The 13,054-nt window shown below is 49.3% G+C and overlaps 1 protein-coding gene across 5 annotated transcripts in view; it reads left to right on the top strand.

Moving 5' to 3' along the window:
- Positions 1-13,054, top strand: part of HNRNPA3 (heterogeneous nuclear ribonucleoprotein A3) — a 31,014-nt gene that overhangs the window by 4,006 nt on the left and 13,954 nt on the right. For 3 of the 5 annotated variants that reach the window (XR_015874827.1, XR_015874828.1, XM_088461208.1), the window contains exons 2-11: positions 976-1,002; positions 2,566-2,688; positions 3,291-3,437; positions 3,515-3,725; positions 4,378-4,467; positions 4,556-4,687; positions 4,774-4,845; positions 12,335-12,493; positions 12,670-12,792; positions 12,876-12,966. Coding sequence is in view for 3 of the 5 variants with exons in the window: in XM_088461208.1 (XP_088317334.1) it covers positions 976-1,002; positions 2,566-2,688; positions 3,291-3,437; positions 3,515-3,725; positions 4,378-4,467; positions 4,556-4,687; positions 4,774-4,845; positions 12,335-12,493; positions 12,670-12,792; positions 12,876-12,949 (1,158 nt within the window). In the remaining 2 variants the exon portion in view is untranslated. The remainder of the gene's footprint in view (positions 1-975; positions 1,003-2,565; positions 2,689-3,290; positions 3,438-3,514; positions 3,726-4,377; positions 4,468-4,555; positions 4,688-4,773; positions 4,846-12,334; positions 12,494-12,669; positions 12,793-12,875; positions 12,967-13,054) is intronic. The other 2 variants (XM_088461209.1, XM_088461210.1) reach the window with 2 other exon arrangements.

Here is a 13,054-nt window from a genome sequence, read left to right as displayed (position 1 = left end):
ATTTAAGCACCCCAAATACCTTCTGCAGGGCTATTCGGGGGTATACATAGTGATCCCCCATGTCAGTGCATCTTTTGGGGGGTGTCGGGCAAAACTAGCGATGACGGCGAAAACTCCGGGACTTTTCGCTGGCAATTGACTACGAATCTACGTCTGTAGAGCAAATATTTCTTCTGCCATAAACATAATGAAAATACAATTATGTAGTAAACTTGTAGTATTCTTCCTGGTGTGCTTCTTTGCACATGACAATTTCTGATCAGATGAATGATTTTTTTAGGGGCTAATTTTCATAAGAGTATAATCGTGGCTTACATTTGCATGCATCTTGTATTTTTGTGAATTAAAGGAGTGAGATTCCATGCACTGCAATATTTTCTTTGTGTTTATCGATTTATCAATGAGGATTATACCTTATTTTGCTGTGGTACTCCTCCCATGTTATGTTGGGTTAGTGAGTACTTTGGGACATTTCTCTATATACCCAGCTAGGTGGTATGGAGTGTCTGAGATTGGGATATATTATGCTTAGTTTTCCCCATCCATTCCCATGTCTATAGCCATCTGGAAGGTTCCATATTGGGGTATTTCATGCATAGTTATCCCTATCCCAGCAAGTACAGCACATGTCCTTTAGCCAGCTGGAGACTACAGGGGGTCAGTGATTGGTGGTAAATAGCACTAGTGTCTGACCTGTCCCAGCGAATATCTATTCTCAAGGCTTCTGTGGGTCCTTAAATGGGCTATATAATGCATAACTTCTGATATCCTGCATGAATAACTTGTGTATGTACAAACTGTTAAAGGCTATGACGTAGCCAGGCTGGATTTATACAAATCTCCCCTAGCCAAGCACTAGCTGCACATGCCTGTACACAGCTAGAAGTTGTGCAGGGTCAGTGGTTATATGCTGGTACTGTACATGTAAGGCAATCATGTTTCTGTCATAGTAAAATATATTTTGTATCTTTTAAGGAACTCTGGACGACTTCGGAGGATTCGGTAAGTTTACATTGTTTCCAGCCAATATTTGCTGTCTGTTCACCCAAAATACAGAAATACCTTGTGTAACAGGCTAAATTACCAGAATATATCATTGTAATTATTTATTTGGTAGATTGCCAAGTACAGTTATATTCTACTTTATCTATGGAAGTGTGTGTGCTATGTAGTTTGTAAAGGGGGGTATCCACTTAGCGATTTAACCAAGCGATTGCACTATAACGACGTCGTTATCGTGCAATCGCTTGCAAGTCGCGCATGCATCGGGTATGTTTTGGACGGAAGCGACCAGCGATGGTCGCATACGACATCGCCCGTACATGCTGGCCAACCTGAAGATCTCGTCAGGTTCAGCATGTGCGGGGATGAGGGATGTGCCTGGACTGAACGAGTGAGTGTTCATTCTAGGTACATCACTAGATATACAAACGAGAGCACGATTGCAATGTCGTAATCGTGCTCTCGTTTGTATATCTGTTAGTGGATAACCGCCTTAAAGAAAACCAAAGTTCTATCAAACCATACTATTTCCATAGTAGCACTGTGTGCACTTGCTGTCTGTGGGGTGCACATAATGGCATTTTGTTGCTAATGGTTTTTAAGAGAACAGGACTTTGGTTTTTACACTATAGTAAAGCATGACACCATTCCTGATGGTTCACGTTTTTTTTCCTGACCACATAACCTGCTCCAGAGAATATTTTTTCACAAATCAAAGCACAATAAAACCATAAGGTTCTTGTGCTTGAGTCTCAGTGGGTCAAAAGAAACCTGTCCCTGCTATCTTTAATTCATGAAATTCAACTCTGGGTGCGGACGACATGGTTCACATTCCATCTTACATATGAGGCACTATCCAGTTAGGTGTGAGTTGCTCGCCAAGCGTGTAATGCTGCCCATCCACTAGGCGATTGTGACAGGCGATTGCACGATAACGACATTGTTATCGTGCAATCGCTTGCAAGTCGTCCGCAAATCGGGCACTTTATAGTCGAAAACGACCAGCGATGGGCGTGCATGCTGGTCGTCTCCGACATCAATCATCAGGCAAACATGCTGGTCAACCTGACGATAACGTCAGGTTCAGCATGGTGCCAGATGATTTATGAACCTGCACTGAACGTCTGCTTGGTCAGTGTAGGCTTATCACAGACATGGAAACAGCACGATTACAATGTCTTAATCGTGCTGTCGTTTTTATGGTCTGCTAGTGGATGGGCAGCATTAGTGGGGAGGGGGCAAGCTGTGGTCTCGCCCCCTTCACATCTAATTTGTTTGAGTATATAGGGCTGAAACATGGGACATGTTGCAATGACAATTCACCCCCTTCACACCTAATTGGACTGATCTCATACTGATGGTGGTATGACAGGCAATGGGAGGTAAATTTATTTAGCTGTCAACATAGGCGAACATGTTTCTGCTAGTTGGGGGTTTAAAGTGAAAATTATTATACATTTCCTTATTTGTGTTTACACTACCAATGTGTTTTTTTTTTTTTTTTTTTTTTTTTTTTCTATTATTATTATTATTATATAAATTTTATGTCTTAATTCCATGCAGGGACATGAACCGAAGGAGCCAGAACAGTTAAGAAAGCTGTTTATCGGTGGCCTGAGTTTTGAAACTACAGATGACAGCCTAAGGGAACACTTCGAACAATGGGGAAAGCTCACAGACTGTGTAGTGAGTTCTCAAGTTTTCATTCTATGCATTTGAATTGTCGATGTTGGTATTTTAAGTTTTTGTTATTAGACCATTGCACCAATCTATACATTGATTGTGTAGCCACTCTGCTGCATCAAATGTCATCAAGCCCAAATACGAATTGTGGTGGTGTAGTTGGAGATCTTTGAGCCTAGGTAAAAAATTCAAAGTTTACACACTCCTTACCATAACCCTATCAATATACACCTTTGTGACACTACCGCCGGGATGTAGTTATGAGACCGGCGGCTGCGGTTCTGCTGGTCTCAAACCCGATGCTGAAAGTACGTCACAGGACTTGAGGCGTCGAAATACAGACATCTATCTTAATTCCAACCCTAGCCTGAATGAGGTATGTCCGTGGCACCCTTAGTGTTAGTTGCGGGGTGAGAAGGTTGGGTTTAGGTAGCATATCTGGGTTAGCGTTGGGCACCGCTGGGGAGGGGTGGGAGGGTTAGGCACCACTGGGGGGAGACTTGGGTTTAGGCACTAACGGGGAGGGTGCGGGGTGTGTAACATAAGGATCATTTATCAATGCTTTGCCATCATGTGATCTCTACTAAACCAAGCCTTATTTTCAGGTTATGAGAGATCCACAAACCAAGCGCTCCAGGGGTTTTGGCTTTGTGACCTACTCATGCGTAGAAGAGGTTGATGCTGCCATGTCTGCTCGGCCACACAAAGTAGATGGTCGTGTTGTTGAGCCCAAAAGAGCAGTTTCCAGAGAGGTAATACATTATTTATTTCTGGTTCTGGCCGCATTTACTCTTGAATGGTCCAAAATAACAACTGTCCCTGTTCATAGGATTCAGTCAGACCTGGTGCACATCTCACTGTAAAGAAAATCTTTGTGGGTGGCATAAAGGAAGACACGGAAGAGTACCATTTGCGAGACTATTTTGAAACCTACGGCAAGATTGAAACCATTGAAGTTATGGAAGATCGCCAGAGTGGAAAGAAAAGGGGATTTGCTTTTGTCACTTTTGACGACCATGACACAGTTGATAAGATTGTTGGTGAGTAAATTATATTTACTAGTTTGTTAGGTCTGTTCTCTAGTAGTCACGGCAACCTAGTCTTCCTGATGGCTTATTTGGAGATGAACACCTGTATCTTTCCTTGCGATGGTGCATTGTCCTAGTTCGGTGGCTGAAATTTTGGTAGTGAGTTTTGCTGGGCAGACACTAGACGAAATGTCGTCTGAGCCGGCGGATTGGAGCGGCATATCTGGCCCATGGTCTAGTGTGTACCTTCCATGTCGCTGACTATGCGCGCTCCCGCCGGTCGTCGGCGACATCCACTGTCAGCGCTACATGCAGGACTAACTAGGGATGTTGTTAGCTCGGGCCATGCTTACGAATGCGGCATGACCCCATCAGTCGCTGCCCGCATCGGCAAATGTGTATTCCCTTGCCGATGTCTGGTCCTATCGCTGAAGATGTCCGGCTGGGTACACGTCGTACAGTGTGTACCCAGCCTTAGATTAGGAGGCGGTTTCTTCAGGATCAGTTTTACCAGGCTCGGATATTTTATTTCTTACAGAAGAAAACCATGTTAGCTATGTCTATATACATATGAAATTAACACATTATGTATAAATGAAAGTTACTGAGTGTACCTTAACTGCAGTCTCTTTAAAAGTAAAAAATATTTTTATTTGTCTTTCAGTACAGAAATACCACACCATTAACGGGCACAACTGTGAAGTGAAAAAGGCACTTTCAAAGCAAGAGATGCAAACGGCCAGCTCCCAGAGAGGTAATCTGCTTTATCTACCAATGTGGCAGGCGCTTGAGTAGGGCATTTATTCAGCGGGTTTGGAGACCATGCTTTTCTTGTCTGTTAGGGCGTGGAGGTGGCGGAAGCAACTTCATGGGTAGAGGTGGAAATTATGGAAGCAGTGGCGGAAACTTCGGAAGAGGAGGTGGAGGTGGGGGTGGTGGCGGCGGCAGTGGGGGCTTCAGTAACAGAGGAGGAGGTAAGGCCACCGACCCAGGTGGTGTGCACTCATAGCCTTGTTGTGTGCTAGAAGAAATTGAAATGTAACTTAATTTTTGCCTGCAGGTGGATATGGTGGTGGCAGAGGGGGTTACGGTGGTGGTGGTGGAGATGGATACAATGGCTTTGGTGGTGATGGTAAGTGGGTGCCCACCCCATAGTAAGGAAATAAGATGGGTTATGTAATTTTTTTTTCACCTTTGTGAAACTTTGTTATGAAACAAGGTGGTTTTGTAGTGGAAATAAAATAGACAATTCAAAGTTCTAGAATAGTCAGTCTCCGGTTACAGTGGCATATGTCACAAAACTGTGCCCTGCAGGCCCTAGATGCGCAGTGAAGGACCCCAGGTTAGAATGGGGCTTGCTGGCCGCTGTACTTGCAGTCAATCAAGGAATATTGTGTATTTGGTGATAATGGGTAGTGAGACGTCAAAACCTCATGATAGACTTAAGAAATCTGATAACAAATGTGGAAAATTGATATTTCCACTATCGATGCCTATCCCTACCCTTTGGCCACTTACTCAGAAACATAGATTTTGATGGTCTGCCCTTTTTAGGGTATGGTTAGGGTAGAGCTGGATTAGGGGTTTGGTTAGGGTGTTAACTTAAACGCTAAAATTCTAACATTAAGGGAAAGGGGTAGTTTGTTAGGGTAGTAAGATTAAGGGTGAGGGTTAGAGTATTAGTGTTTGGGTTTAGCGCACTTGTATAGCGTACTTTCTACTTCAGGGTCCATAGGGGGTCCACAGGGTTGACCTTGGGGTTATAGCTGGAACAGGATCCATGGGCACCACACAGTTAAGCTTTTAGCTCCCAGGATGCACTTGGGTCCTCCTCTATACCCCGCCCCCGAGCCACAGGCACCTCAGTGTAAGCTGGTGCCCGGCCGGAGTCGGTCACCGCGCAGGGGGGCTGCAGGAGCAGCCCCCAGAAGCTTTTTATTTTAAGTTAAATTTTATTTATTTTTAATCTTTTTACTACAGACGGCAGCGAAGGGCTGTCTGTACAGACGCCCACGCTGCCGCTCTGTTCCCCGACTGGCGCTGCGACGCCAGTACTGATCTGGGGATCGCGGCGGGAGGGCAGAGTCCGTACTAGCCGGACTCTGTCTACCTCCCAGGACTGCTGCCGGAGTCGCCGGGGATTCAGGTAAGCCGCGCGTCGCTGGCTAGCGGCGGCGCGCGGAATGCCTTAAATGCAGTCCTTTAGCCTCCGGTCCGGGGGACAGACCGGAGGCTGCTGGCAGTGGCGGCGGGCCCCCCCATAACCCGTGGGACCACTAGACCACCAGGGATAACCGGCAAGCGGGAAGCCAGCATCCCTGGGGTTATGGCCAGCCAGGGGAGGAAGCCTTCCCTGTCAGCGGCTCCTCCCCTCAGCTCAGCGCGCCTTTCAGCACGCAGTCTGGCGTCGCTGAGCTGCAGATTCCTCGGCCACTCCTCCTCAGGTCTCCAGCGGCCATTTTCCCAGTGGCAGCGCAGATCTCAGGGAGCACGCGGACCGGTCCCCCTGTGTACCTCTCCCCTGATTAAGGACAGCGTACACAGCACTATAGCCCTCCCAGACACTGAATCTGGGCAGGTTGATTGTAGTGTAAAGGTGCAGTGAGTATATCTTCCTGCATGGTATGTGACTTTTTGCTAGTGCTGCCTGTCTGTGCTTATTTTCCGCTTACTGTCAGCTTATACCTATCCCTTTACTTCTCCTACAAGCCCTGCAGGTGTGTGGGGGAGGGGCGTTTCTACTGACCTCACTTATATAGATCACGTATTTGTGAGGTCCGTCACATACAGTTGTGTGCTACTCAGTGCCATATTGTGGGCTGTTGTTCAGCACACCGGTGAGTGCGTTTTACTTCTACCCTGGTGCCAGATATATAATATATTCTGTCATGTCAGACGAGGAGGTTGAGCGCTCAGTGGCTCCGGTGTTGGCCTCCTGCGGACGCTGTTCTGCAGGAGTAGATAGGGAGGATTTGTCACAGGATGGCCTGTGTAGTCGATGCCAGGTGGCTCCTGGCCCATCCAGACCTTCTCTGGCGCAGGAACCACCGTGGGCGATGTTTTCTCAAGTGCTGGTGTCTATTGCGGACCGTCTGTCGGTCCCGACTGCTCTCCCTACTAGGGCGGTGCCCCAGCCGACCATCCCCCATTCCCCGGGTGTCCCGCAGTTGTTGCGGAGTCCTCCTGGGTCTCAATCAGTTGGTCCCTATGCGGGGTTGCCTATGTATATACAGGCTTCCCCTGTGCCGCAGCAGCCTGTGGTACCTTTTCAGGCCCCTATGGCGATGCCTCCACCATGGGTGGATGTGCTCTCCAACTCCGTGCAAAATTTGGCGTCCGCTTCCTCAGCTTTTCGGTCAATGTTGCAGACTGATATGCCTTCTAGGATTTCTAAACGCCCACTCATGACACGGGCTGCTCAGGTATCTGACTCAGAGGGTTCCTCAGATGATGGGGAGGTCCCTGATGACACTGACTCGGACGCCTCGGTCCAAGAAATGGATACCAAGTCGTCCATTAATGTGCGAGCACTAGTTAGGGCGGTGCGAGCTATTCTTCTTATAGAGGATGAGGCACCGGTTCCTAGGTCGAAGTTTCCTAGTTTCAAAAAAACTAAGGTGGCTTCTGCGGTGTTTCCCCTGTCGGATCAGTTGACGGATCATATGGCGGTAGCTTGGCAGGCGCCCAGTAAGAGATTCCTTCCTCAGAAGCGGTTGGCTTCTAATTACCCCTTCCCTGAGGCACATTGTAAAAAATGGGAAACTCCACCGGCGGTGGATTCCCATGTCACCCGTTTAACTCGGGGCGCCACCTTACCATTACCGTCGATATCCTCGCTGAAGGATCCCACGGACAGGAAAGTTGAGACTTGCTTAGTCTATTTACTCCCTCTCCGGGGCGGTGGCCCGACCGTCCATGGCCATTTCCTGGGTGGCCAAGGCCATTGAGGGGTGGGCCAATGCATTGGAAGATACCTTCCCGGACGACGCTCCGGATGTCCAGCGGGCGTTGTTGGAACAAATGAGGGACGCCGCTTCTTACATTGGAGAAGCTTCTTTAGATGCTAGTCTGCTGACCTCGCGGGTATCGGCTGCAGCGGTGTCTGCCCGCCGATCCTTATGGTTGCGGTCCTGGAGAGCGGACTCTGATTCAAAGAAAGGTCTGGAGGCCTTACCTTTCAATGGGGAATTACTATTTGGTCCGGACTTGGACAAAATAGTGGACACCCTGGCTAAATCCAAGTCGGCCTTCCTCCCTTCGGCGGCACTGCCTGCTAAGGTTCGGAGTTCGGCTTTTCGTTCCTTTCGGGTTCAGGGTAAGGCGAAAGGTCAGTCCTTCCCGAGACAGTCTGCGAGTAAGACGGCCTCTAAACCCAAGAAGCAAGCCTGGAGTGCTCGGCGCCCTTCTTCCAAGCAGGAAGATAAACCTGCGGCCTGATGGGACGGGCCTCCCTCTGGGGGACCTCAGAGTGGGAGGCCGACTTCTTCTATTTGCCCAGTGCTGGCACAATACCACCACGGATGCCTGGGTTCGAGAAGTGGTCTCCCAGGGGTACGCCCTGTCTTTTCGGCACAGACCACCCCACCAGTTTTTCTGCACAAGTCCTTCTCAGAACAAGACCAAGGCGTTACAGGTTCAGGAGGCTATAGAGTCCTTGCTGAAAGCAGGGGTCATTGTTCCCGTTCCTCTATCACAACGAGGGACGGGGTATTATTCGTCTCTGTTTCTGGTGCAGAAACCCAATGGTTCTCATCGCCCTATCCTCAACTTGAAGTCTCTGAACAAATTCCTCAGAGTTCCCAAGTTCAGGATGGAAACGTTACGTTCCATCATTCTGGCGATGGAACCGGGGGATTACATGGTGTCCCTGGACATCCAGGACGCCTACCTCCATGTTCCGATAGCATCTTCACACCAGCGGTATCTGAGGTTCGCTATCCTTCAACACCACTATCAGTTCCGGGCGCTACCCTTTGGTCTCTCCACGGCACCGAGGGTGTTCACGAAGATTATGGCGGTCATGGCCGCACATCTTCGGAACCAGAATGTACGGCTGCTGCCGTACCTGGACGACCTCCTGTTGCTGGCGAGCTCCCCGGAGGTACTGCTTCAACATCTCCACCTGACGATCGCTTGCCTGCAAGCACACGGGTGGTTGATAAATTGGAAAAAGTCCTCTCTGATTCCATCACAGCGGATGGTTCATTTGGGAGCCCTGCTGGATTCGCGTCAGCAAAGGATCTTCCTGACTCCGGAGAAGGTCGCCTCACTACAGCTGCGGATACGCAGTTGCCTGAGCCGTTGCCGCCTGTCGGTCCATTCGGCTATGAGAGTTCTGGGGTCCATGGTGTCGACATTCGACATGGTGGAATTTGCCCAGTTCCATTCCCGGCCCCTGCAGGGGCTGATTCTATCAGAATGGAACGGGTTACCTCACCGGATCCGCTCTCAGGTGCTGGTGTTGTCTCCGGACGTTCGGCTATCTTTGGCTTGGTGGCTTCAGACAGCTCATCTGGTCGAGGGGCGCCCATTTTGGATCCCGGACTGGGTCCTGCTCACGACGGATGCCAGTCTCCGGAGTTGGGGGGCAGTGACCGGCTCTTTGTCGCTTCAGGGTCGTTGGTCAGCGGAAGAAGCACTTCTCCCCATCAACATCCTGGAACTGCGGGCAGTATACAAGGCCCTGCAGTCGTCCGGCCCCGCTCTTCACGGAAGGGCGGTACAGGTGCAGTCCGACAACGCCACCACGGTGGCGTATATCAATCACCAAGGCGGAACTCGCAGTCAGGCAGCGATGTCGGAGGTGTCTCGTATCCTGTCTTGGGCGGAGGGTCACATTCCAGCGATCTCGGCGGTCTTCATCCCCGGAGTCCTCAATTGGGAGGCGGACTTCCTCAGCCGTCACGACGTGCATCCCGGGGAATGGTCGCTTCACCCAGAGGTGTTTCAGCTACTCGTGGACAGGTGGGGACTGCCGGAGCTGGACTTGATGGCCTCCCATCACAATCACAAGTTGCCCGTTTACGGGTCAAGGACAAGAGACGCAGGTGCAAGTCTGGTGGACGCGCTGTCGGTGACATGGACGTTTCACCTGGCGTATCTGTTTCCTCCGATATCCCTGCTTCCTCGGGTTCTGCGGAAATTCAAGCAGGACGGCGGCATGCTCGTGCTGGTAGCTCCGGCGTGGCCCAGACGTCCTTGGTACTCCGATCTGAGGAGCCTCTCCATCGACGCTCCGTACCTTCTTCCTCAACGTCGGGACCTGTTGTCTCAGGGGCCCTGCCTTTACCCGGATCTGGGTCGGCTGTCTTTGACGGCGTGGCTCTTGAGACAGCCGTCTTGAGGTCTCGGGGCTTCTCCAGTTCGGTTATTGGTACGATGCTCAGGGCACGCAAGCCTGCTTCAGCACGGATTTATCACAGAGTGTGGCATACTTACTTTCAGTGGTGTGAGTCCAGACTTTATGATCCTCAGGTGTTCCGAGTTTCTAGGATCTTGGAATTTCTTCAGTCAGGATTGGATCTCGGCTTACGCCTTGCATCTCTGAAGGTTCATGTGTCCGCCTTGTCCGTGTGGTTTCAACGGCGGATTGCAATACTACCAGACGTTCACACCTTTTTCCAAGGTGTTCTCAGGATCCAGCCTCCCTTTGTGCCTCCTGTGGCTCCTTGGGACTTGGCGGTGGTGCTACGGGTCCTGCAGGGTCCTCCGTTTGAGCCTCTTGAGGCGGTGGAGCTCAAGTGGCTGACATTTAAGACGGTTTTTCTCCTGGCAATTGCTTCGGCCAGGAGGGTGTCTGAATTGGGGGCGCTTTCCTGTCGCCCTCCTTTCCTGATTTTTCACCAGGACAGAGCGGTGCTCCGCACTCGTCCTGAGTTTTTGCCCAAAGTGGTCTCGAAGTTCCATATTAATCAGGAACTTGTTGTGCCAGCTTTTCAGTCCCCTGATCTTTCAGCTGGTGAGACTTAGATGTGGTCCGGGCGCTTAGAATTTATGTAGACCGGACGGCTTCGGTTAGGAAGTCTGATTCCTTGTTTATCCTCTTTGGTTTTCACAAGAGGGGTTGGCCTGCCAACAAACAAACGTTAGCCCGTTGGCTTCGTTCCGTTATTTGTGAGGCTTATGCACAGGAGGGCTTACCTGTGCCAGCCTCTGTTAAGGCTCATTCCACTCGTTCTGTGGGTCCCTCTTGGGCTGCTAGACGTGGCGCTTCTGCTGTTCAGCTGTGTAGGGCGGCCACTTGGTCTTCAATTCAAACGTTTTTGAGGTTCTATGCGTTTGACACCTTTGCCTCTCAGGATGCATCCTTTGGGCGCCGGGTACTCCTTTCAGCACAGGAGCGTCCCCGCCCTTAGTTGTACTGCTTTGGGACATCCCCAAGGTCAACCCTGTGGACCCCCTATGGACCCTGAAGTAGAAAACAAGAGATATGGTAAGAACTTACCTTTGTTATCTCTGTTTCTACGAAGTCCATAGGGTCCACAGGGCGCCCGCCCTGACGCACCTGGCTTCAAATGGGCTGTGTGGCTGGTCACCGGTTTTCCGTCTCCTATTGCTGTGAGTATGGTTTCTTGTGTGTTCCAGTCTTCCTTCTCTCTGTTCCATATTCTCCTCCGGCCTAGGCTGCTTACCAACTGAGGTGCCTGTGGCTCGGGGGCGGGCTATAGAGGAGGACCCAAGTGCATCCTGGGAGCTAAAAGCTTAACTGTGTGGTGCCCATGGATCCTGTTCCAGCTATAACCCCAAGGTCAACCCTGTGGACCCTATGGACTTCGTAGAAACAGAGATAACAAAGGTAAGTTCTTACCATATCTCTTGTTTTCACCAATAGATCTTAAGGGTGAGTGTTAATGTGTTCGGGTATTAGCATAAGGATTTAGGGTGAGGGTATTAGGATTGATGGCTAGGGTATTAGGGTGAGAAGGTATATGGACAGATATTCATGGCTAGGTCACTGAGGTCCATCTGGGTAGTGTCCAGGGGGGAGAGCAGAAGCTGTAAGGGTAAGATTTTAAACTTTCAGAGGTGTATCAAGCAAGTGTTATCTCCTTGCAATGTTCAAGCAGGGTGGCCAGCAAGTAGTGTGCAGGACATGGAGTAAGCAGGGTGGCCAGCAAGTAGTGTGCAGGACATGGAGTAAGCAGGGTGGCCAGCAAGTAGTGTGCAGCACATGGAGTAAGCACGGTGGCCAGCAAGTAGTGTGCAGCACATGGAGTAAGCACGGTGGCCAGCAAGTAGTGTGCAGGACATGGAGTAAGCAGGGTGGCCAGCAAGTAGTGTGCAGGACATGGAGTAAGCAGGGTGGCCAGCAAGTAGTGTGCAGGACATGGAGTAAGCAGGGTGGCCAGTAAGTAGTGTGCAGGACATGGAGTAAGCAGGTGTTTGAAGAAACCGCACTTTGGCCTCTCTCCAAATACAAAGTAGTATTCCAGTAGTAGAGTTTTCAGGTTGACGTTATCATACTGTTTTTTTCTCCTGTTTTTAACTCGTACATGTACATACCCCACACTGTCCAATTATAAAATGTTTATCAAATATTTTAGCTGTAACCTGGTTTAACTTCCAGTATATACTGTACATTCACTCAATGCCTTTCCTTTACTACTTTTCTTTGTACCTAGGTGGTGGTGGTGGTAATTATGGTGGTGGTGGCCCTGGGTATGGCGGCAGAGGTTACGGAGGAAGCCCAGGCTATGGAAACCAAGGAGGTGGATATGGTGGTGGTGGCGGCAGCAGTTCTGGATATGATGGTTACAATGAAGGCGGAAACTTTGGTGGTGGTAAGTTTGGCCTGAAATTTTACGACTTAAAATAAAATAAGTCACATAGTTTAAATATATATTTTTATTTATTTTATTTTCTTATTTGAAGGCCTTCCATTCTTCAGGTTGGGGTTTTTTTTTGTACATTAAAAAAAAAAAACATTTTGGTTTTTGTGGCAACTGTCAATTTGCAGGTAACTACAATGACTTTGGAAACTATGGTGGCCAGCAGCAATCCAGTTATGGTCCCATGAAAAGCGGCGGAGGAGGAAGCTTTAGCGGAAGAAGCTCTGGAAGTGGCAGCGGCCCCTATGGTGGTGTGTAGCGTTTGGTTTTTGTATCTGCTTTGCATTTTATTTTATTTTTTTTCTTTAACAAAGCTAAACTCACTCTTTCATAGGTGGCTACGGATCTGGTGGTGGTGGAGGAGGGGGAGGTGGCGGTGGCAGCAGCTACGGCAACAGAAGGTTTTGAGTCTACAACAGAAAAAGGTAACTTCTAATGGCTGTTTTCTGTCTTGTGCTAATCGGATTTGGCTGGAGAATCACTTGAGTAATAACCTTCTTGTCCTATATCATT

Source organism: Taudactylus pleione, unplaced genomic scaffold (genome assembly GCF_031769625.1).
Source record: "Taudactylus pleione unplaced genomic scaffold, aTauple2 ptg001027l, whole genome shotgun sequence".
Lineage (NCBI taxonomy): Eukaryota > Metazoa > Chordata > Amphibia > Anura > Myobatrachidae > Taudactylus > Taudactylus pleione.
This window is presented reverse-complemented; position numbering and strand designations above follow the sequence as displayed.